The sequence below is a fragment of the Somniosus microcephalus genome, chromosome 10, assembly GCF_052327205.1.
Source record: "Somniosus microcephalus isolate GS21.2 chromosome 10, FLI_Smic_1.0, whole genome shotgun sequence".
NCBI classification, from domain to species: Eukaryota; Metazoa; Chordata; class Chondrichthyes; order Squaliformes; family Somniosidae; genus Somniosus; species Somniosus microcephalus.
Window position 1 is genome coordinate 146,992,422 of NC_140996.1, and position 25,738 is coordinate 147,018,159.

The window sequence follows — 25,738 nt, forward strand, 5'->3', positions numbered from 1 at the left end:
CTCAGCAGATTCTGGAGACAGGGACAGCAGTGGAGAGTCCTCGTCGGAGGGCGCAGGGCTCTGCCACCTCAGCTCAGCTGCGCTGCATCTCGACCCTCTGCCTCTGGGTCCATCCGCAAGAGAAGAGGTGATGGATCTCCATGCACAGATGCAGGAGTCTCTGGCAGGTTTTGTCTCCAGGGTTGCTGCGAGTGTGGAGCGAATGGAGGAGTCCATAGCGACCATGAGCAGAGCCTTTGTGGAGTCATTGGTGCATGAACGCATCACCATGGAAAGGTTGACAACCTCCATGGAGGAGATAACTTGCCAGCATACGGAAAACATGGTGAGTGCTCATAAGAGAATGACATCTCTTGAGGAGCGTTGGCCATCTGTTGAACAGAGAAACCAGATCTTCATGGAAGTCCTTCTGAGTAGGACTGACAGTGCAGAAACGGGTCCCACTGGCCCCCTAAAGCGCAGCAAGGTGCTCTCAAGCCACTTCCAAGCGCTGGCCCCTTCTGGCTTGTGCAGCTTCAGGTGAGTGAGCAGCAGCCTGGTGCTCCTGGTAATCATCCTGCTGTTCCTGGTTCTGCTGCTGCCCCCTCTGCTGTTGGAGATCCTCTAATGCCAGGAAGGGAAGGTGCCAAAGGCCTCCCATGCTTCTAGCAGATGCCTCGGTTGAGGAGGTCCTGAGTTAGGGTGGTGAGAGGGGCTTCCCAGGAGCTCACACTGGAGAAGTGTGTGAGGCTCCAACTTTCTGCAGCTGCTCCTAAGGCTTCAAATAGTTCCCCCAAGCCTTGATCAACAAGGTTCTGCAGCCTGCAAATGCTGCCTCTTTAAATCTCTTCAGCCCTCAGCGACCTGCTGCTGCAAGCAAGCAAGCCAGCTGTTTTCACGCCAGCTCTCATCGGCGGGGTTCCCCGCAGGCGGGTTTCAGGTGGGGAAAGCCCCAAAGTCGCAACGGCACGGGAAAATCGTCCTTAACAAGGTGATCATTGGTGATTAGTGTGCCGACGAGCAGTCCCGCGGGACTGAAGCGGGGCGCGTGGAAACGGCGGTCCGAAAGTCGGACGGGGTGGGGAATCTGGCGGGGGGGGGGTCCCGACCCGCTTTTTCCGCGATTTTCAGACCACGGCCGCATGAAAAGCCGCCCGACAGCTGCCCAAAAATCGGGGCCTTAGCCTCCGGATAACACAAAGTTTCCTGTATATGTTAAGTCCCCAAACAAAATTTTTGCTCGGCATCTACTGGCCACAACTCGACAACAACCCGGGGAATCACTTGACGAATTCCTTCAGAAACTTCGCAGGCTAAGCAAGGATTGTAATCTTAAAGCTGTCACAGCTGAGCAGTACCAGGAGGAGTTAATTTGTGATTCCTTTATTAATGGGATTGCGTCTCCCTTCATACGTCAGCGTCTGTTGGGGAATAAAACCCTCAAGTTACAGGCTGCCCATGACCAGGCATGCTCTCTGGACTTAGCAAAGAGGAATGCAGATACCTATCTTTCACCATGTACACGGGCTGCTGCTATCACTTTTAGTGACTCCTTCGACCGGTCTCGGGCAGAAGCCCTCACTGATGATGACTCCCACTTGGCTGATGACAACCCTGTCCTAGAAGCCTTCACTGATGACGACCCTGCCCTAGCGGCATCTTGGCAATCTGGAAGGAAGGGTTTCTTCTGTGGAGGTGCATTCCACTATAGGAAATTTTGTCCTGCTCGTAACGTAGTCTGCAATCATTGCAGTAAGGTCACTTTTCTAAGGTATGCCAGTCAAGAGCCCCTGTTAGTTTTGCAGCTACTATCTATAAAACTGCTCCTCCCCAAAGAGACACTACTAAGGTTACAGCTGCAATCTATAAAACTGCTCCTCCCCCAAGAACCACTACTAAGGTTACAGCTGTCAAGGGCAAAACTGCCCCTCCTCCCATCACAGCTCTTTTTCCCCAAAGTCTGTCCCATGCAGCCACGAAGGTTTCGTTAAATGGACACATTTTGAGTGCACTAATCGACTCATGCAGCTCTGACAGCTTCATTAGTGAGCGGGCTGTCAGTAAGTTAAAATTGTGTATTTACCCCTCAGACAGGGAAATTGCAATGGCTCTGACGATACTGACCACCAACTCTTCCGGCTTTTGTCTTGGCGACCTTATTCTCAATGGCCGCACTTATTTCTCCACCCGGCTCAGGGTGCTCAAAAACCTATGCAGTGATGTGCTCCTGGGACAGGATTTCCAGAAACAACACAAAAGACTCACTTTCGAGTTTGGAGGGTCAAAGCCGGAGCTTACTATTTCCAAAGTACCGTTTTGTGCGCTTCCGGCGGCTTAGCTCGACGAGCCCTCCTTGTTTTCCAATCTTCCCCCCCTGATGTAAGCCCATAGTCACTAAATCACGACGTTTCAGCCAAGATGATCGATCCTTTATCGAGGCAGAAATCTCTCGCCTTCTAGCTGACGGTATCATTGAGACATGTTCATCTTCCTGGCGGACTCAAGTCGTCGTTGTTAAAAATCCTCTGAAGCAACACAAGAAACGTCTTTGCATCGATTACTCGCAAACTATTAACCAGTATACCGACCTGGATGCCTACCCACTACCACGCATCGATGACATGGTCAATAACCTTGCCAACTACAAGGTATTTTCAACTTTTGATTTAACGAGCGCATACCATCAAGTACCGTTAAAGGACTCTGACAAAAAGTATACGGCCTTTGAGGCCAACGGTCGGCTTTTATCAGTTTTGTCGCCTTCCATTTGGGGTCACCAATGGGGTGGCTGTCTTTCAACGGGCAATGGATAGCCTCGTCAAACAGGAGAACTTAATGGACACTTTTCCATATCTGGATAATATCACCATTGCTGGTCATGACCAGAAGGAGCATGATGCCAACCTCCAGAAATTTTTTGACGTTCTCCGTCGTCGCAACTTAACCTTAAATGAGTCCAAATCTGTGAAATCAGTACCAAAAGTCAACATCCTTGGCTATTGGGTGGGTAACGGTGTCATCAAACCGGATCCGGAGCGACTTCATCCGCTTCATGAGCTCCCCCCCACGAATCTCGGCTCTCTTCGTCAGGCACTCAGTATGTTCGCCTATTATGCGAAGTGGATACCCCACTTCTCCGTCAAGATCCAGCCCCTGCTTCACGCGATGTAATTTCCGTTGGAGGCAACGGCTATTTCAGCTTTCAACCTCCTCAAGCGACAACTGGAAAAAGCCACGCTTCGTTCCATCGATTAAAATCTTCCTTTCATGGTCGAGTGCGATGCATCGGAGGTGGCGATATCGGCTACCTTGAATCAAGGTGGTCGACCCGTGGCATTTATGTCCAGAACTTTGCAGGGTAGCGATGTCCATTATCCTCCTGTCGAGAAGGAGGCTACGGCTATCATCGAAGCAGTACGTAAATGGAGTCATTTTCTCGCTCGTCGCCATTTCAAGTTTATAACCAATCAGCGCTCCGTGGCCTTTATGCTGGATAACCGGAAATGCACGAAGATCAAGAATAACAAAATACAGCTCTGGAGGATGGAATTGGCCACCTTTTGGCTACACCATACATTATCAACCCGGCAAAGAGAATGTAGTCCCGGGTACCCTCACGCGTGCATTCTGCTCTTCTATGTCAACTTCGACTCTTGCGGATCTTCATACTGACTTATTCCATCCTGGCGTTACCCGTATGTTGCACTTTGTGCGATCTAAAAATCTCCCATTTTCTACGGAAGATGTGAAAAGAGCATGCTCCACCTGTAGAATTTGTGCGGAATTAAAACCGCAATTCTTCCGTCCATCGGATGGCTCGCTCATACACGCTATGCAGCGACTCAACATTGACTTTAAAGGGCCATTGGCTTCCTCAATGCGAAACACCTACTTGCTTACTATGGTGGATGAATATTCACGCTTTCCCTTTGCTTTCCCCTGTCCCAATATGCTTACTTCCACAGTGATCAAATGCCTCGATCAAGTCTTTTCCCTTTGCGGTATGGCCAATTTCATCCACTCTGATCGGGGTCCCTCCTACATGTCAAGTGAACTCAAAAGTTATCTTTCCCAACGGGGAATCGCCAAAAGTAAAACTTCGCCGTATCATCCCATCAGTAACGGACAGGTTGAGAGATACAACGCTATCATTTGGAACGCGGTTCGTCCTGCTCTGAGGTCACGCAACCTACCAGACCAGCAGTGGGAAACTATGCTCCCTGACACGTTGCATTCCATCAGATCTCTTCTTTCTACATCCACCAATGTCACTCCTCACGAACGATTCTTCAGGTTCCAGCGTCGCTCCACTCATGGGACGTCCCTACTGTCATGGTTGGCAGCTCCCGGCCCCGTGCTGCTCCGAAGATTTATCCGATATTCCAAAAACGATCCCCACGTCAACGAGGTGGAACTAATGGACGTTAATCCCACTTACGCGCATGTGCGGTACCCTGATGGCCGGGAGTCCGCCATTTCACTCCGAGATCTGGCTCCCTGTACAACCAGTCCCACGGACCCAACTGGTAGAGGAACACATGGTAACGATGCCGACGCTCTGCGCTCCTTTGAGGATGACGCCCTACCTGGGACATCAAGGGATCTGCCGGCTACTCCACCAGATCAACTCGGGGAGTCGAGCGCTTCCCATGGGATGGCCACCCGAAGCCAGGACGCCGGTCAATCCCCGGCTACCAACCAAGATGACGCCAGCTCTGCGCCTGTGGGGACCCGCACCCGGAGTCACAATCTCCCCCAGTCTTGCGCAGGTCGATCAAGGCGACACGGGCCCCGTCGATCTACCAGTACGGACCAAGCGACCCAGGGACCAAGACACGGTCCGAGGAGATGTGCCTTCCAGCCACAAGCGAAGATCTAAAAGACTGCACCTATTCGTGGTCCGCCTAATCCGCTAGAAGGAAGCCGTCGGACTTCCAAAACTTTCAGACGAGAAGGATGTCATGAATCTTATCATGATTCATGAAGTAACACTGGGCAGCCAACTGGTGGCGCCGTCCAAGGAGTATAAATACTCGGACGTGCGCCAAGCTTGCTCAGGATGTTTCTGTAACCAGGAACTAGTGATGTAACTAGAAATCTCATGGTTGTGAAACAGTTGATTTAAGCCTTGTTTTATACTCAAACCAAGCGCTCAGTAGTCTTTTTACATCACAGAGCACTTGGAAAATAGTGACCGGATCAGACAAAGTCAACATGGATTTACAAAAGGTAAATCGTGCTTGACTAATCTACTGGAATTTTTTGAGGATGTAACTGGTAGAATAGATAAGGGAGAACCAGTGGATGTGGTGTATTTGGACTTTCAGAAGGCTTTCGATAAGGTCCCACATAAAAGATTAGCGTGTAAAGTTAAGGCACATGGAATTGGGGGCAAGGTACTGACTTGGATAGAGAACTGGTTGGCAGACAGAAAGCAAAGAGTTGGAATAAACGGGTCTTTTTCCGAGTGGCAGGCAGTAACTAGTGGGGTACCGCAGGGATCGGTCCTAGGACCCCAGCTATTCACAATATATATTAATGATCTAGACGAGGGAACTAGATGTAATATCTCCAAGTTTGCAGAGGACACAAAGCTGGGTGGGCGTGTGTGCTGTGAGGAGGATGCCGAGAAACTCCAGTATGATTTGGACAGTTGGGTGATTGGGCAGATGCAGTATAATGTGGATAAATGTGACGTTATCCACTTTGGTGGCAAAAACAGGAAGGCAGATTATTATCTGAACAGCAATAGATTGGGAGAAGGGGAAGTCCAACGAGACCTGGGTGTCCTTGTTGGCCTTCGTAGCGAGAGGATTCGAGTACAGGAGCAAGGATGTCTTGCTGCAGTTGTACAGGGCCTTGGTGAGACCACACCTTGAGTAGTGTGCAGTTTTGGTCGCCTTATCTGAGGAAGGATGTTCTTGCCATGGAGGGAGTGCAGCGAAGATTCACTAGACTGATACCTGGGATGGCAGGAATGACGTATGAGGAGATTGGGTCGATTGGGCTTATACTCGCTGGAGTTTAGAAGAATGAGAGGGGATCTCATTGAAACTTATAAAATTCTAACAGGACTAGACAGACTAGATGCAGGAAGGATGTTCCCGATGGCGGGGAGTCCAGAACCCGGGGTCACAGTCTAAAGATAAGGGGTAAGCTATTTAGGACTGAGATGAGGAGGAATTTCTTCACCCAGAGAGTGGTGAACCTGCGGAATTCTCTACCACAGAAGGCAATTGAGGCCAATTCATTAAATATATTCAAGAAGGAGTTAGATATATTTCTTAAGGTTAAAGGGGTCAAGGGATATGGGGAGAAGGCAGGGACAGGGTAGAGTTTGGATGATCAGCCATGATCTCATTGAATGGCTGTGGTGGTTATTCCTTGTTTAGTAAAAGTATTGTGATTGGTTGTTTGTTAACTGCCTTGGGATTATATGTTGTAATCTCATTGGTAGTTGATGTCACATGATGTGTGGTGGCCACCTTAAATTCAGTTCTTTTCCAGCTTTGGTTGGGACTGGATGTGCTGCAGATTTTAAAGTTAATAAAGCCTAGCTTTGGAAGGCAAATCTATTCTTTATTTCAATTTATTAACTTTATGTTAGAATGGAGCGATATCTTCAACCAGAACGATTCAAGGCTGACCCCAATTCTGCTGGAGTGGATGATAAATGGAAACATTGGTATTGTACATTTAAAAACTTTTTGGGTGTGTTGGATCAAGTCTCTAAATAAGCTGAATATGCTGATCAACTACATTGCTCCAGATGTATATAAATATATTTTGGACTGTAAAACTTATGAAGTGGCTATTTCTACATTGAAAAGATTTTTGTTAAACCAAAGAATGAGGTATTTGCACGTCACCTTCTATCTGCCCGTAGGCAGCAGGTGGGAGAATCTTTGGATACTTATTTACAAGCACTTCGGTGCCTTAGCGTTAACTGTAATTATAAGGCCGTGACTGCTGAAGAATATAAGGAAGAATCGGTACGGGATGCTTTTATTAATGGATTACTGTCTAGATCAATTCGTCAGCGGTTGTTAGAAAATAAGACTTTGGATCTTAAAAGTGCTTTTGAGCAAGCTTCTACATTGGATGTGGCTCAGAGAAGTTTGGATTCTTATGCTCTTTTTAATCGGCCTGCGACTATGGTTTCAGCAGTTTCGGATGAAAAGGAATTATGTGGACTTAATGGGAGTGGTTTACTAGATTCTGAAACAGTTTCTACTTCGGCGGCTGTTGCCTCTAGGATTCAGAAGTGTTATTTTTGTGGGAATATCCGGCACCCTCGTCTGAAGTGTCCTGCTCGGGAGGCTGTGTGTAGTAAATGCGGCAAGAGAGGTCATTATGCACGCGTGTGCAAATCATCAGGTTCAATTACCTCCTCCTCTCCTGGTGTGGGAGGGCCCTCTTCTACCACCTCCTCCTCTGTGACTATTCAGCCTTTAGATAGGGCGTTTATTGCATCAATTTCTGCTGCATTTGCTCATGGCCTAAACAAAGCTATAGTTACGGCTCAAGTTAATGGGTTGGAAGTGAAGGCCCTTATAGATACGGGCAGTACTGAGAGTTTTATAAGTCTTCAGTTTGCGAAGGAGAAGCATTTGAAAATTTCGCCTGTTACGTATCAGGTGTGTATGGCTCAGACGACCCTTACTTCACAAATAGCTGGTTGTTGCTTTGTGAAAATGATTCTTCTAGGTAATACGTATACTGATATACGCCTATCTGTTTTGCCTAATCTCTGTGCGGATATTTTGATTGGACATGATGTGCTTCAGTTACACGAGTCTCTTAGTCTTTCATTTGGAGGGACTAAGCCACCTTTATCTATTTGTGGATTAACCTCTTTATCCATTTCTCCATTATCACTTTTTTCCAATTTGATGCCGGATTGTAAGCCAATTGCTACCAAGTCAAGAAGATATAGTAGTCAGGATAGAGAATTTATTAATTCTGAAGTTCAACGTCTCTTATTGGAAGGAATCATTGAACCTAGTTGTTCGCCTTGGCGAGCACAGGTAGTTGTCACGACTAACGAGAGACACAAGAAACGAATGGTGATAGACTATTCCCAAACTATTAATAGGTATACTCAATTAGATGCGTACCCTTTGCCTAAGATTGATGAGCTTATCAATAAAGTATCTCAGTATAAGGTTTTTAGCACTATTGACTTAGAGTGCTTATCATCAGATTCCTATTGTTAAGAAGGATCAACCATATACGGCCTTTGAGGCTGGTGGAAAGCTGTATCAGTTTTGCCGAATACCATTTGGTGTTACTAATGGTGTTGCTTGTTTTCAACGGGCAATGGATGCTTTTATAAGTGATAACTCCCTCTCTGACACCTTTTCATACTTAGATGACATCAGTGTGTGGCAAATCAAGGGTGGAGCATGATTCTAATTTAAAAAGATTCCTTCGAGCTGCGGAAAAAGTTGGTTTAACTTTTAATAAAGAGAAATGTATCTTTTCGACTACTGAGGTAAATCTATTGGGGTATATTATCTCGGGAAACAAGATTAAACCAGATCCAGAACGTCTGCGACCATTGATTGATTTACCTTGTCCTACTAATTCTAAGGCTTTGCAACGAGTTGTTGGACTGTTTTCTTATTATTCTAATTGGATTGCAAATTTTTCACGGAAGATCCGGCCTCTTATTCGGGTTACGACATATCCTCTATCATGGGAGGCCAGGACATGTTTTGAGAATTTTAAAAAGGATATTTTAGGAGCAGTTGTGCATTCTATTGATGAGCAGGTTCCTTTTGTGATCGAGACGGATGCTTCTGATTTTGCAATTGGGGCTACTCTGAACCAAAATGGAAGACCTGTGGCCTTTTTCTCACGTACTTTGAACAATAGTGAAAAAAGACATTCTTCAATAGAGAAAGAGGCATACTCAATATGGAGACATTATTTATTGGGGCGACATTTCAAGTTGGTAACTGATCAAAAATCTGTGTCCTTTATGTTTGATGTTAAACATTTTGGAAAGATCAAAAATGATAAAATAATGAGATGGAGGATTGAGTTGGCATGTTACCATTTTGACATAGTTTATCGTCTGGGGAAGGATAATGTTGCTGCTGATGCACTGTCGAGGGCTTATTGTTCTGTGATTCACGGAGATACGCTTATTAATCGTCACAATGCCTTATGTCATCCTGGGGTTACGAGGATGATACACTTCGTACGCAGTAAGAATTTGCCCTTTTCAGTTGAAGACGTCAAGCGGATGACTTCATCATGTTCTATCTGCGCTCGGTGTAAACCGAATTTCTTTAAGCCTCAACGAGCTCATCTTATAAAGGCTACTTCTCCTTTTTGAACGTTTGAGCGTCGATTTTAAGGGGCCTCTTCCTTCAACTACTCAAAACCGATATATTTTTACTGTTGTGGATGAGTTTTCAAGGTTCCCTTTTGCTTTTCCTTGTGCAGATGTATCAGCTGCTACAGTTATCAAATGTCTGACTCAACTTTTTGTCATCTTTGGGATGCCTGCGTATATCCATTCGGATCAGGGAAGTTCTTTTATGTCTTCCCAGTTGAAGGAATACCTTCAGAGTCGGGGAATTTCTACTAGTAGAACTACCCCGTATAACCCCCAGGGTAATGGACAGTGCGAACGATACAATGGGGTGATCTGGAAGGCAGTTATGTTGGCTTTGACATCCCGGAACCTTAAGAATACACAGTGGGAAATGGTACTGCCTGATGCCCTGCATTCCATTAGATCATTGCTTTCAACGGCTACTAATGTGACCCCCCCATGAAAGGCTCTTTAACTATCCGCGGAGATCTACTACGGGATATTCGGTACCTTCATGGCTTACTATGCAGGGACCTGTGCTGCTTCGACGCCATGTTAGATTGTCAAAATATGATCCTTTAGTGGAGGAGGTGGAGCTGTTGGAGGCAAATTCCCAATATGCTCATATTCGATTCCAAGATGGGAAAGAAAGTACCGTTTCAATTAAAGACTTGGCTCCTTGTGGTGGCCAGCCCTCTTCTGAGGATATTAACAATAGTCATGATTTAGATAATGTGGATGCTGTTACAGATACTACGAATGTCTCCAATCCGATTGCAGATAATTATACTTCTCTTAGTCAGCCCTTGATGGATGTTTATGACCGTCCCAGTTTACCTTCTGATGGGATTTCTAATCTGGAAACCGTTGAAAATCGGGATATGGATAGCCTTCCTGCTGAAGATACTTCTGTGCCTTCTGGTGTGGGAGGGCAAGGAATTTCACCAAGGTTAAGAAGGTCGACACGAACAAGATATCCGGTCGACCGATTGAAAATGGACTTTTAAATTGATAGTAATGTTTTAAAATTGTTGAAATATTATATTATATTATATTGTTTTAGTTGAGAGATACTTAATACTTATGTGCAATGTTATTATTTGTTGTTGTTCACTTAGTATTGTGTCATGTAAACAGTTTTACTCTTGTTGTGCATAGTTTTAGTTGTAAATAATTAATTATAAATTGTAAAGGTTATTTAGGTTGGAGTATATTTTAAAAGGAGGGGTGAATGTGGTGATTATTCCTTGTTTAGTAAAAGTATTGTGATTGGTTGTTTGTTAACTGCCTTGGGATATATGTTGTAATCTCATTGGTAGTTGATGTCACATGATGTGTGGTGGCCACCTTAAATTCAGTTCTTTTCCAGCTTTGGTTGGGACTGGATGTGGAAAGATGTGCTGCAGATTTTAAAGTTAATAAAGCCTAGCTTTGGAAGGCAAATCTATTCTTTATTTCAATGGCGGAGTAGGCTCGAGGGGCCGAATGGCCTACTCCTGCTCCTATCTTCTATGTTTCTAAAGGTGAGTTGAAAGCTTTAATAATAGGGGTGTTACGTCAATTAGTATTAGCAGGACCATCGACTTACCATCACTAGGTGGCCCTGGGAAAGAGGTGAGGGGTCTGGCAGCACTGGAATGGGGACTCACTGTCCAGTACTTTGAGGGAGGACATAGGTCAGGGAACATCAGGAAAAGAGTGCTGGGATTCCAGGAACTCTGCAGAGGGAAGTTCTGGGAACACTGAAATAGCTTCTAGAAACTGAGAACATTGGGAAACAGTTCTTGAGGATCTGGAAGTGTTGCGTTAAGTAGTCTCAGGGGGAGAGTCTGGAAAGGGATGTTTTGCAATCCAGTAGAAGTAAGTTTCAGACATTGGTAGGATAGTCTGGCAGTATTGAGTATTGCTAGGATCTACCAGTACTGGGGGAAAGCAGCATTGTGGGGAGGGGACACTGGAGAATGGGACCGAAACAGTCCTTAGCAACTTTCAAACCAACAAACCCCAATAACCCATCACATTTTTGCCCATCAAAACTCTCCCTTGACCCATCCATAGCCCCTTTTGCTCCGTCAGCAATCCCTCCCCCTACTGCTTTGCCCATTGTCAGATGGTTGCTATCCTTAATGTCCTGGCTTAAAGAAATTAAGGATAAACCTTCTACTTCTTAAAACTGATGTAATATCATGGGCTGGCAATGTGCAATTTCCCAATATGTGATCCTGGCATATGCCTGAAATGTGGATAAGTAGGTTCTTGAAGTTATAGTTAGAAGTCAGGGCAAGACTGAATTCTGGAGAAGCAATTAGCTTCTAGGTTCATAAACAAATAAAAGGGCCAGTAAAGCAAAGATGAGAATGAAGGAATTGTGGTTAATAAATTTCAGGACTATTTATTTCAGTCACTCTTTGAAATACTACTCCAAAATCTTTCTTGGAAATCTCTTTCAATAGCATTGCACTTCCGCCGCTGGTGTATACCTCATAGCAGAGGTACAGCACAGGTTGTTCCCTCGCCTGTTCTATCAACTGTGGAATGGTATTCGGAGGAGGCCCTATAACGGGGAGAGGAAGGGGGAAAATACATTTCATCGCAGTACAATTGGTGCTATTACCAAGAGAAAAATTACTACACGTTAAATCCCAAAGGCTGATTATTTTGAAAGTGAAAAATGATAATCATTCATACCTTGACCTACCTTCTTTATCTCTGAGACTTAAAGTAATGAATTTACTGACAAACAGCAACATGAAGACTGCCCATCCACACACAGCCAGCAGCAAGCATCGGCGCCGCATGTTTTCAGACATAAGCCATCTCCTGTGTGTGTTCTGCAAAAGTCAAAGAATATTTGAAGATTAATTACAGCATAATCCATATCCCCAGTCCATCAGAAGTCAAGACAAGACATTAAGGACACCAAACCTACATTTACAGCATTGTGCCCATCAGTTGCTTTAATTGAATAATTTTTCAATTTAATCAATTCAAAACTATTTCTGTTGTGAAAGAAACCTTGTGTCATAATTTAAAACTGAATTAATTTCCCCCCAAAACCACTGAACACTAATTTTTTCCTTGCTTTCATTTTGTACTTTAAACTAATTAAATGTAGTGTACCACAGAGTATTAATTCACAGGTTCACAAGAGCATGATACAAGTCAGAAACAAGAAAAAGCTGTCAAACTCATTGAAGCTCATGCCTCTAGTGCATTAGCTAACTCATCAAAATGCACCTTATTGTGCTTTGAATAATCTAGATTGTTTTGCCTCTATTAACTTGTTTGTATTATTTGTTGATTATTTCAAATACTTGTCACTGATAATCTGATATCAGTTCTAAATTTACACTTCATTAATTTCCATTTATGACTGCTGCTACAACGTTCTTAGTGTACTTTTAAGCAATAATCTGATTTTACCCCATGTATACCATTCAATATTTGATGTGCTTTTGTGCCATGTTAACTGTCTTTTTTCTAGACTGCAAAGCTTAAGCTTTTCCAGTCTTTTCTCAACTCATTCCCTTCACACTTGGTATCAGCCTTGGTAATATCTTTTTTGTGGCACGATGGCAGAAATAGAACATAATATTCTTCGTCGTTGTTTGACCAATGCTTACGAAGCTTTATCATAATTTTTGCAGATTTATTTTCTACTGTTCTGGCTATATTTTCTTGAATGCTATTGTGCTCTTTAATGTTCTGCTACATTGTCTATTATTTCCAGATCCCTTTTCAAGCCATCCTGTACTAATTCAATTCCATTCATCAGACAATTATTTCCCACATTTTTCAATGTGTAATATTGTATATTTATCGGTATTAATTTTAATTTGCCGTGTGTCTGCCCAATTGCATAAAACTGTTGGTTTCAGTGTACAGTTCATTTACTTGAATTAGAAACAATCAATGTCGAAGCATTGACCTTTGAGCCCCACACACACACACAGAGAGGAGTGAGAGAGACTGTACGGAGAATTGTGTGTAAAAGGGATTGCGAGATATCGCTGGAGGAAAAGGACGCTGGGATCGATAAAAGCTCACTAATCATATCAAGGGAGTATATATGGTCCTCTTTATATAATAGTTCCTTTCAAATCCTTTGAGTATTCTTGAACTAACAAAAGATTTCAAAAGAAGCAGATTGTAAGGAGAGCCTTATGAAGAAGCCACTCTAAAAAGCTGATCAATAAACTCATCCTATTGCTCTTTTATCCATTTCCTCCAGTGATTACTCCCAAATGCTGTCACTGTACTCTGATCTTTATACACAATTCTTACAGTCCATCTCTTTTAAAATCTTTCATTAATTTGAGAACAATAAAAGATTTCAAAGCAGTACTTAGCGAGCCATATGTTACGAGATCCCTTTGCTCCTCCTGACCAGCAGATCTGTATCAGTCTGTGATCAGTGGTAGCACTCTTTCCTCTGAGTCAGAGGGAGGGGATCCAAGCCACACTCCAGGACTTGAGCACAGAACTCTGGTTGACATTTCATTGCAGTACTGAAAAAGTGTAACATTGGCCCGGGATTTGCGATGAGAATAACTGTGAGCCTCTCAGCGCTCATCGTTATAATGGAGGAAATCTGACAGCAACTTCTGGAGTAGCACATGCACAATTAAACGCCGAACTCCAGAGATTGCCGTCAGAGATACCCTGTTCCTCCACAGGGTGCACTACTGCAGTCCTCACTGATAGACTTGGTATGAAATGAATGCAACGACGTGAACTTGCTGTACTTTCCCACAAGTTCCACACTTAAAAAGGCTGAAAAAGTGGAGACTGGTACATTCAGGAGTAAGGGAGTTTTGAACAGCGTGATAAAAGATAATTACTACTGAACAACCTCTCTAGCCCTGAAAAATTAAGTTTATAAGTATGGAGTCGCATTCCCTCAGAAGAAAATTAAAGTTGCAGATTTTTTAAATAATTTTTTTTTTTACTTTTTCTGTTTCTTATCTCTCTCATCGGCATTTCCCAATCTTTATTTCACTTTCTGTTCATCATTTAAATCTAATTTTTATTTCCTGCTTTATATTTTCTGGTTTGGACTCCGCGTGGCTCAGTGAGGATACTTCAATCTGATTGGTTGAAGAGCCTTGCTGTTACTTTACCTGTTCACAGACGCCACAGATCCCCTGTAGAGGATGCTGCACTGGAAAAAACGCCGGATTAGAGGAAATCTTCGCTGACAAGCCCACAAATAGTCTGTGGGCAGCTGTCAGCGAGTTGAACAGCAAGCGCCATTCCTTCGTCACCGAGAGCAAAATCCGGGTCATTGTTGGAGGCACCGCCTTTCAAGTGAGATGTTAAACTGAGGCCCTGTGTGACATAAAAGATACCATTCAAAAGAGTGAGGGAATTTTCTTGGTATCCTGACCAACATTTATTTCTCAACAATTGCCACCAAAATAGATTATCTGGCCATTTAGCTCATTGCTTTTTGTGAAATCTTGCTGTGTGCAAATTGGCTGCCGCATTGGCCTACAAAGCAACAATGACTGCACTTTATAAGTAATTTATCGGCTGTAAAGTGTTTTGGGGCATGCAAGTGCTATATAAGTGCAAGTTCTTTTTTTCTTTCCTCTCTTTCTTGCATGCTGTTTTCCTAACTTATGCCAAATGACTTTCTTACATAAGAATATAAGAAATAGGAGCAGGAATAGGCCACTTGGCCCCTCGAGCCTGCTCCGCCATTCAATAAGATCATGGCTAATCTTGGGCTCAACGCCACTTCCCTGCCCGCTCCCCATAACCCTTCACTTCCTTATCTTGCAAAAATCTGTCTATCTCCACCTTAAATGTATTTAATGACCCAGCCTCCACGGCTCTCTGGGGCAGAGAATTCCACAGATTTACGACCCTCAGGAGAAGAAATTCCTCCTCAGCTCAGTTCTAAAAGGGCAACCCTTTATTATAAAACTGTGCCCCCGCGTTCTAGATTGCCCTACGAGGGGAAACATCCTCTCTGCATCCACCTTGTCGAGCCCCCTCAGTATCTTATATGTTTCAATAAGATCACCTCTCATTCTTCTAAATTCCAATGAGTATAGGCCCAGCCTGCTCAACCTTTCCTCATAAGTCAACCCCCTCATCTCTGGAATTAACCTAATGAATCGTCTGTGAACTGCCTCCAATGCAAGTATATCCTTCCTTAAATAAGGAGACCAAAACTGTACGCAGTACTCAAGGTCTGGTCTCACCAATACCCTGTACAGTTGTAGCAGGACTTCCCTGCTTTTATACTCCAACCCCTTTGAAATAAAGCCCAACATTCCATTTGCCTTTTTGATTACTTGCTGTACCTGCATGCTAACTTTTTGTGTTTCATGCACAAGGACCCCCAGATCCCTCTGAACTGTAGCATTTTGTAATCTACCTCCATTTAAATAATAATTTGCTTTTTTATTTTTCCTGCCAAAGTGGATAACCTCGCACTTTCCCACATTATACTCCATCTGCCAAATGTTTGCCCACTCACTTAGCCTGTCTATATCCCTTTGCAGGTTCTTTGAGTCGTCTGCACAACTTGCTTTCCCACCCATCTTTGTATCATCCGCAAACTTGGCTACATTACACTCGGTCCCTTCATCCAAGTCATTAATGTAGATTGTAAATAGTTGAGGTCCCAGCACCAATCCCTGTAGCACCCCACTAGTTACCGTTTGCCAACTGGAAAATGACCCATTTATCCCGACTCTCTGCTTTCTGTTAGTTAGCCAATTCTCTATCCATGCTAATATATTACCCCCAATTCCGTGAGCTCCTATCTTATGCAGTAACCTTTTATGCGGCACCTTATCGAATGCCTTCTGGAAATCTAAATACACCACACCCACTGCTTCATCTTTGTCCACCCTGCTCGTTACATCCTCAAAGAACTCCAGCAAATTTGTTAAACATGTTTTCCCTTTCATAAAACCATGCTGACTCTGCTTGACTGCATTATGATTTTCCAAATGCCCTGCTACTGTTTCCTTAATGAAGGACTACAGCATTTTCCCAATGACAGATGTTAGGCTAACTGGTCTATAGTTTCCTGCTTTCTGTCTCCCTCTTTTCTTAAATAGGGGTGTTACATTTGCAGTTTTCCAATCCTCTGGGACCTCTCCAGAGTCCAGGGAATTTTGGTATATTGCAACCAATGCATCCACTATCTCTGCAGCCACTTCTTTTAAGACCCTGGGATACAGGCCATCTGGTCCAGGGGACTTGTCATCTTTTAGTCCCATTATTTCACCAAGTACTATTTCCCTAGTGATAGTGATTGTCTTTAGTTTCCCCCTCCTTGTGGTCCCTTGATTCTCCATTATTGGGATGTTGTTAGCGTCTTCTACCATGAAGACAGATACAAAATATTTGTTCAGAGTCTCTGCCATTTCCCTGTTCCCCATTATTAATTCCCCAGTCTCATCCTCTAAGTGACCAACGTTAACTTTAGCTACCCTCTTCCTTTTTATATACCTGTAGAAGCTCTTACTATCTGTTTTAATGTTTCTTGCCAGCTTACTCTCATAATTCATCTTCTCTATTATTTTTTTAGTCATCCTTTGCTGGTTTTTAAAAAATGTCCCAATCCTCTGGTCTCCCACCAATCTTGGCAACATTGTATGCCTTAATTTTCAATTTGATACCATCCTTTACTTCCTTAGTTAGGAAGTAGTTCTTCATTGTATCTATCATTTGATGATGTGACCATAGATATTTTGGAGCTGATAATGCTTTCCCAGAAAAAAAGTGTATGGACTTATAATGAATTTGTTACTTGCTTTAGAAGGCAATTAGATAACTATGTCTAAATGACTCTAATGTATAATGGCACCTATTTATGAGAAAGGAGTATTGAATGAATGAGCAGAGTGTTACCCTCGCTGTCCTACTAGAATGGCTGTAATGGGAATATGAGGCTAGAATCAACATATGTATATTCTGGAAGGACCGTAAACTATTGTTACGCCATGTACAGTTTTGGAGTACTACCAAGTATGGACGTAAAGTTTGGCTCGGAGTTAAACTGTGTAGCCAAAAAACATTAGAAATATTTAACAGCTTGACCATGGTGGAGGACAATTAAGCAACTAATGGGAGGAGGAAGTTCCATGAACATTCCCATTATCAACAATGGTGGAGCCCAGCAAGTGCGTGCAAGAGACAAGGCTGAAGCGTTTCCAACCATCTTCAGCCAGATGTGAAAGAAAAAAAACCTTGCATTTCTATTGCACCTTTCACAGCGTCCCAAAGCGCTTTACAGCCAATGACGTTCTTCTGAAGTGTAGTCACGCCTGTAATGTAGGAAGTGCAGCAGCCAATTTGCACACAGCAAGGTCCCACAAACAGCAACGTGATTATGGCCAGAATCTGTTTTAGTGATGTTGGTTGAGAGATAAATATTGGTCAGGACACCAGGAGAACGCCCCATAGTGCCACTGAATCATTTACGTCCACCTTGGAGGGCAGCTGAAGCCTCGGTTTAACGTCTCATCCGAAGCCGGCACCTCCAACAGTGCAGCGTTCCCTCGATACTGCACAGGATTGTCAGCCTAGATTATGTGCTCAAGTCTCTGGAGTGGGAATTGAACCCACAACCTGCCACCACTGAGCCAAGTAGATGGTCTATCTTGGCTTCCTCCTGAGATCCCTACCATCACAGATGCTAGTTACACCACATGACATCAAGAAACAGCTGAGTGCACTGGACACAGCAAAGGCTATCGACCCAGACAACATCCATGCTGTAATCATGATGACCTGTGCTCCAGAACTAGTCATGCTCATAGCCAAGCTGTTCCAATACAGCCATAACACTGGTATTTACCCAGCAATGTAGAAAATTGCCCAGGTATGGCCTGTTCAGAAAAAGCAGGACAAATCCAACTCGGCCAACTATCAGCCTACTTCCAATCATCAGCAAAGTGATGGAAGGAGTCATCAAAAGTGCTATCTAGTGACACTTACTCACCAATAACCTGCTCACTAATGCTCAGCCTGGGGTCCACCAGGATCACTCAGCTCCACATCTCATTACAGCCTTGGTCCAAACATGGGCATGAGCTGAATTCCAGAGGTGAAATGAGAATGACTGCCATTGAGATCAAGGCAGCATTTGACTGAGTGTCCTAGTAAACTAAAGTCAATGGGGATCCAGGGAAAAACTCTCCAGTGGCTGGGGGTCATACCTGGCAGAGGAAGATGGTTGTGGTCGTTGGAGGCCAATCATTTCAATCCCAGATGATCGCTGCAGAGGTTTCTCAGCGCAGCATCCTGGGCTCCATCATAAGGTCAGGAGTGGGTTAACAAAGCAGTTAATAAAGCATATGGGATCCTGGGCTTTAGCAATAGAGGCTGTTCGATTATGATAGCACAGTATTCAACTCCATTTGTAATTCCTCAGATAATGAAGCAGTCCAAGCCCACATACAAGACTTGGGCTCATAAGTGGCAAGAAACATTTGTGCCACCCAAGTGCCAGGCAATGACCATCTCCAATAAGAGAGAAAGTCTAACCACTTCCCCATAACATTCAAGGGCATTACCATCTCCAATCCCCCACCATTAACATCCTGGGGTACACCACTGACCAGAAATTCAATTGGACCAGCCACATAAATGCCATGGCTACTAGAGCAGGTCAGAGGCTGGGCATCCTGCAGCAAGTGGCTCACCTCCTGACTCCCAAAGCCTCTCTGGCACCTGTAAGGCACAAGTCAGTAGTGTGATGGAAAACTATCCACTTGCCTGGATGGATACATCTGCAACAACACTCAAGAAGCAAAAACAACATTTCAGTACCAGGACCACTGCTGCTTTTGATATACACTAATGACCTGGACTTGGGGGTGCAGGGCACAATTTCAAAATTTGCAGATGACACAAAACTTGGAAGTGTAGTAAACAGTGGGGAAGATAGTAATGGACTTCAAGAAGACATAGGCAGGCTTGTGGAATGGGCAGACACATGGCAAATTAAGTTAACGCAGAGAAGTGCGAGGTGATACATTTTGTTAGGAAGAATGAGGAGAGGCAATACACACTAAATGGTACAATTTTAAAGGGGGTGCAAGAACAGAGAGACCTGGGAGTATTTGTGCACAAATCTTTGACGGTGACAGGACAAGTTAACAAAGCAGTTAATAAAGCATATGCGATCCTGGGCTTTAGCAATAGAGGCACAGAGCCAGGAAGTTATGCTAAACCTATATAAAACACTAGTTCGGCCTCCGCTGGAGTATTGTATCCAATTCTGGGCACCACACTTTAGGAAGGACATGAAGGCTTTGGAGAGGGTACAGAAGAGATTTACTAGAATGGTTCCAGGGATGAGGAATTACAGTTACGTGGATAGACTAGAGAAGCTGGGGTTGTTCTCCTTAGAGCAGAGAAGGTTAAGAAATTTGATAGAGGTGTTTAAAATCATGAAGGATTTAGACAAGAGTTAGTAAAGAGAAATGGTTTCCAAAGGCCGAAGGATCGATAAAAGGGCACAGATTTAAGGTGATTGGCAAAAGAACCAGAGGTGACATGAGGAAAAACTTTTTTATGCAACAAGTGGTTATGATTTGGAATGTACTGCCTGATAGGGTGGTGGATACAATTCGACAGGAAAAGAGTGGGACTAACTGGATTGCTCTTGGAAAGAGGTGATGGGCCGAATGGCCTCCTTCTGTGCTGTACTAGTCTATTATTCTATGAAGAAGTATGACGCCATCCAGGACAAAGCAGTCCATTTTATCAGCCACTCGTTTAAACATACACCCCCTCCACTGCTGGCGTGCCATGGCTGCAATGCTTCTTTGGCAGCAGCTTCATAGCCTACGACCTCCATCACCTAGGAAAGGGGCAGCAGGTGCATGGAACACTATCACCTCCAAGTTCCCTTCCAAGTAACACACCATCCTGACTTGTATATGTATCCCTGTTCCTTCATTGTTGCTTGGTCAAAATCCTGGAACTCCCTACTTAACAACAATGTAGGATCACCTACACCCCATGGACTGCAGTGGTTCAAGGTGGCTGCCCACCACCACCTTGTCCAGCAACTAGTGTTGACCAACAAATGCCAGCCTTGCCAGCGATGCCCACATCCCTAGAATTATTTTTTTTTTTAATGTCCATGCCTGTCTATGGATACGTTAAACTTTGTGCTGCATTTAATGAATTGTTTAAAGTAACATTAATTAAAAACCATACATTTGAATATAAATAATATCATTGTCAAGAAAGGTAAGAGAGGCCGAGAGGATAGTTTGTAGTGGCATGCAGCTGAGACGATGAGAATGATAGTGTGGTTGAATTCTTTAAAAACAATCTGTGAAGTGTGGCACTGTGTTAGAGCAGCAGATAAAAGGCAGAGATTGACCTCAAATCGTTGCCGCACATTGTTAGAATCATTTATGAATGAAAATGTGAGGAGATAGGTTGCTCCTCAGAGGCAGTAAAAGTGAAGGAAGGTTGAAATATTTTTAAAATAAAGCTTTATCTTATTTTGGGACAGAAAAAATAAAACTTTGTGGAAGGGAAGCGTTGAGTTTTTTTTTAAATTGTGAGATGGCCTTAAGAATCATATCACCTTCCCCAAAAATATATAAAGGGGGGAAACTATAGGCATTATGTATGTATAAAATATTTTACTAATTTATAATATGGCCAGTGACTCTCTCAACCTGCTATTACCATGTCTAGTAGTCTAGAGGGCTTCGTTTTTCACGCATGTTCTGGAATGTGCACGTGTCAATAAAATGCCAAAGGCTGTAATGTAGTTTAACTAAAATGATTCATATTAAAACATTGAGTTTTTAAATAAAGATATAAAAAATATTTAGTAAACCCAATTTTTTTTTTACCAAATCACAGATTGAAAAACTTTGAATATGCATATAGTAAACAAACAGTAATATTGTGAACATTCACGTCAATAAATTTTATATTTTAACTTTTCAATGTACTAACCATAACTATACATATTTAATTGTAGGCCAATATAAAACTAGTTATATTTTTTAATTATGAAAAAAACTAAATCAGCTACATTTACATTAACAGAAGGGAACAAAATAAGCCCATAATATATTGTATGCTGCTTAACCACAATCAATACACATATTTCTTAAACTCTCAGGTTTACAATATACACAGTAGCATAAAGAACACCCATCAGGTGAAATAACATTCACATGTGCAGCTCATCAATATTTATTTATATATACAAACAAAAACTTCTCTTTAATTAACAGAATATTTTTCAAAAAATATGCAAGAATGAAAGGTTTCCTGATGTAAATATCAGCCTTGTGCCATTGGTAGCACTTTTCCCTCGGAGTGGTGGTTGTGTACTGAGGGAGTGCTGCACTCCGAGGTATCGCCTTTTGGATAAGACATTTAAAAAGACCCCTCCTGCCCTCTTAGGTGGACATAAAAGATCCCATGACATTGGCCCAGAAATTCGGGTCTCCACGGGTGAGTACGCACGGGGTACTCACCCGTAGGCCCGATGGAAGTGCCGGTTTTCTGCATGCACTGCGCATGCGCGGGAAACCAGCACTTCCGTTCCTCTGAACGAAGAGGTTCAGAGATCGAACGCATGCGCGGGGGAGGCTGCGCGTGCGCATCGAACTTCGTTTTTTTTTTTTTTTTTAAACCGGTTTTCCCGGGAAGGTAAGCCTGCAGAATTTAGAAATATAAAAAGCAGGCGTAAGGCCTGCTTTAAGAACAGAACATAAGAAGTAGGAGCAGGAGTAGGCCATACGGCCCCTCGGGCCTGCTCTGCCATTCAATAGGATCATGGCTGATCCGAACCTAGACTCACGTCCACATCCCTGCCCACTCCCCATAACCCTTAATTCCCTTATCAGCTAGGAAACTGTCTATCTCCGTTTTAAATTTATTTAATGTCGCAGCTTCCACAGCTCTCCGAGGTAGCAAATTCCATAGATTTACTACCCTCCGAGTGAAGAATTTTCTCCTCATCTCAGTTTTGAAACGGCAGCCCCTCAGTTCTAGTCTCACCAATCAGTGGAAACATCCTCCCCGCATCCACCCGATCAAGCCCCCTCACAATCTTATATGTTTCGATAAGATCGCCTCTCATTCTTCTGAATTCCAATGAGTAGAGGCCCAACCTACTCAACCTTTCCTCATACGTCAACCCCCTCATCTCCGGAATCAACCGAATGAACCTTCTCTGAACTGCCTCGAGAGCAAGTATATATTTTCTTAAATATGGAAACCAAAACTGTATGCAGTATTCCAGGTGTGGCCTCACCAGTACCCTGTATAACTGAAGCAAGACTTCCCTGCTTTTATACTCCATCCCCCTTGCAATAAAAGCCAAGATTCCATTGGCCTCCTGATCACCTGCTGTACCTGCATACTAACCTTCTGTGTTTCATGCACCAGGACCCCCAGATCCCTTTGTACAGGAAACTTTCATTAGGCCGGAAAGCTCTATCTACCGGCAAAATTCAGGAGCCGTTTTCTATAAGTTTTTTTTACTTCCTGTTGCTTTTTTTTCCCCCCCCAGTCAGGCTCTGCAAGGTCTGTAGCTAAGCAACAGCTTCAGCTAGAGACGCTTGCAGCTGCAGCCAACTGTTTTGAAGCTGTTGCTAAGCAACAGGGTTTGTTGATTCACACGGCGCTGAAAAGCTCTATGTTTTAACATTAGTGCTGGTTTATACGGCAGTTTTGATCTAACGGCAACAGCTCGGTCCCGTCAGTGCCGGATACCAGAAAGTTTCCTGCACTGTAGCACTTTGCAGTTTCTTTCCATTTAGATAATAACTTGCTCTTTGATTTTTTCTGCCAAAGTGCATAACCTCACACTTTCCAACATTATATTCCATCTGCCAAATTTCTGCCCACTCACTTAGCCTGTCTATGTCCTTTTGCAGGTTATTTATGTCCTCCTCACTCACTGCTTTCCCTCCCATCTTTGTATTGTCGGCAAACTTGGATACGTTGCACTTGGTCCCCTCCTCCAAATCGTTAATATAGATTGTAAAGAGTTGGGGTCACAGCACTGACCCCTGCGGAACACCACTAGTTATTGATTGCCAACCCGAGAATGAACCATTTATCCCAACTCTCTGTTTTCTGTTAGATAGCCAATCTTCCACCCATGCCAGTATATTACCCCCAATCCCGTGATTTTTTATCTTGTGCAGTAATCTTTTGTGTGGCACCTTGTCAAATGCCTTTTGGAAGTCCAAATACACCACATCCACTGGTTCCCCTTTATCCACCCTGTTTGTTACGTCCTCAAAGAATTCGAGCAAATTTGTCAAACATGACTTCCCCTTCATAAAACCATGCTGACTCTGTCCGATTTAAATTATGCTTATCCCAATGTCCTGTTACTGCTTCCTTAATAGTGGACTCCAACATTTTACCAACCACAGATGTTAGGCTAACTGGTCTATAGTTTCCAGCCTTTTGTCTACCTCCTTTTTTAAATAAGGGCGTTACATTAGCAGTTTTCCAATCTGCTGGGACCTTTCCTGAATCCAGGGAGTTTTGGAAAATTACCACCAATGCATCCGCAATCCCTACCGCTACTTCTCTCAAGACCCTAGGATGTAAGCCATCAGGCCCAGGGGATTTATCCGCCTTAAGTCCCATTATCTTACCGAGCACCATCTCCTTAGTGATTTTAATCGTGTTTAGCTCCTCCCACCCCCCCCCCCCCCCCAATAGCCCCCTGTTTGTCCAGTGTTGGGATATTTTTAGTGTCCTCTACTGTAAAGACGGATACAAAATATTTGTTCAGCGTATTTGCCATCTCCATGTTCCCCACTACTAATTTCCCGGTCTCGTCTTCTAAGGGACCAACATTCACTTTAGCCACCCTTTTTCTTTTTATATAACTGTAGAAACTCTTGCTATCTGTTTTTATATTTTTTGCTAGTTTACAAGGTAAGTGGTGAATTAATTAAAAATAAAACATTTTTTCCACAGGTTTATTATTTTTAAATACTTTAAAGCAAGGTAAGTTTAATTTTAGCCCTGTTAGAAAATAAAATTATTTTTTTCAAAAATTTTAATTATTGTTTAAAATAGTTCTTTCATGTAATTTATAGTTTATTTAAAAAGTGTGATTTAAATTTTTTTTGTTGAAGATTTAGTGCTATTTTGGGGCTGTAATATTTATAAGTCTTGACAGCCCTTCCTGTCAGACTTATGAATGGAGCATTCCTTGCTCCGATTGGCTGCCCATGGCCCACGTGATCCCAGGGGACGCATCAAACTAACTGCGCCCCTGGGATACGCAAGCACTGCGCGCCGGCAGCTGGGCCAGGCCCCGGATCGGAATTCCACGGGGGCCCACAGCTCAACGGCCGGCGCACAAGGTAAGTGCAGATCGGGGGCTTGCCCCCTCGGGAAGCCCCCGACCCGAATTTCTGGGCCATTATTTCAAAGAGCAGGAAAATTCTTCCAGTGTCCTGGCCCACATTTATCCCTCAACCAACATCACTAAAATAGATCAGGTCATTTATTTCTTCTTGTTGGTGGGATCTTGCTGTGCGCAAATTGGCTGCTGTATTCCCTACATTACAACAGTGACTACGCTTCAAAAGTACTTCATTGGTTGTAAAGCAGAGATATCCTGTAGTCTGAAAGGTCTAAATGCAAGTATTTTCCTTTCATCAAATAGTATTGAAAATAAAACCCTCACATAAATTTAACAGTATATAAACAATTGATACAGAGTCGTGGTTTCAAGGCTGACATCTTGTCCCCAATATTCAGGTGATGCTCTGTTTATAAAGTCACATAAGACCTTTGATTAAATGGCTGGATTGTAATCGCTGCCAGGTAAACATGACTTTCAATACAGTACCTGTTCATGAAGCTGTCACTCACCACCCCTGTAACACAGACATGTGAGGAGACCAAATCCATCGCTGGGCTCCCGCTCACTCACTGAAATGATGCAAATCCACTGGACCGGCGCTGCACAAACTGTCTCACCCGCAGGCCGCAGCACGGCAGCGGGAGGCAGAGGCTCCGGTCAACACCTGCAAACCCCGCTCCGTCCTGGACCCCCGCGCCGGGCTCCAGCCCAACGGCCACACCTCAGCTCCCGAGCCCCGGACTTCGCCCCTCACCCACCTTCTCAACTCCGGGTCGAAGAAGCCACCGTCAGGCCACGCCAGCCCACCTCCTCCACCACCGACCCCCGCGCCTCCGTCACCGCAAGACCGGCCCGAGCGCCGCTTTCCACCCGACCGCCCATGACAACGGCCAACAGCGCCTCCGTGGCGACAGCCGGAACTGCAGCTCCCGGGTCCTCCTAGGGGAGACAGCCGGAACTACAGCTCCAGGGTCCTTCGAGTAGAGACAGCCGGAACTGCAGCTCCCGGGTCCTTCTAGTGGAGACAGCCGGAACTGCAGCTCCCGGGTCCTTCTAGTGGAGACAGCCAGACTGCAGCGCCAGGG

The 25,738-nt window shown here is 43.9% G+C and overlaps 1 protein-coding gene across 5 annotated transcripts in view; it reads right to left on the bottom strand.

Annotated features, from left to right (window-relative positions):
- The window catches only part of chst10 (carbohydrate sulfotransferase 10), a 75,735-nt gene extending 50,154 nt beyond the window's left edge, over positions 1-25,581 (bottom strand). The window contains exons 1-3 of one of the 5 annotated variants that reach the window (XM_085998925.1): positions 25,412-25,581; positions 14,425-14,632; positions 12,003-12,135 (exon numbers count right to left, since the gene is read on the bottom strand). In XM_085998925.1, coding sequence (XP_085855051.1) covers positions 12,003-12,135; positions 14,425-14,589 — 298 coding nt within the window. In that variant the 5' untranslated portion in view covers positions 14,590-14,632; positions 25,412-25,581. The other 4 variants (XM_085998924.1, XM_085998927.1, XM_085998926.1 and 1 more) reach the window with 4 other exon arrangements.
- Positions 25,582-25,738: the final 157 nt, after the last annotated feature.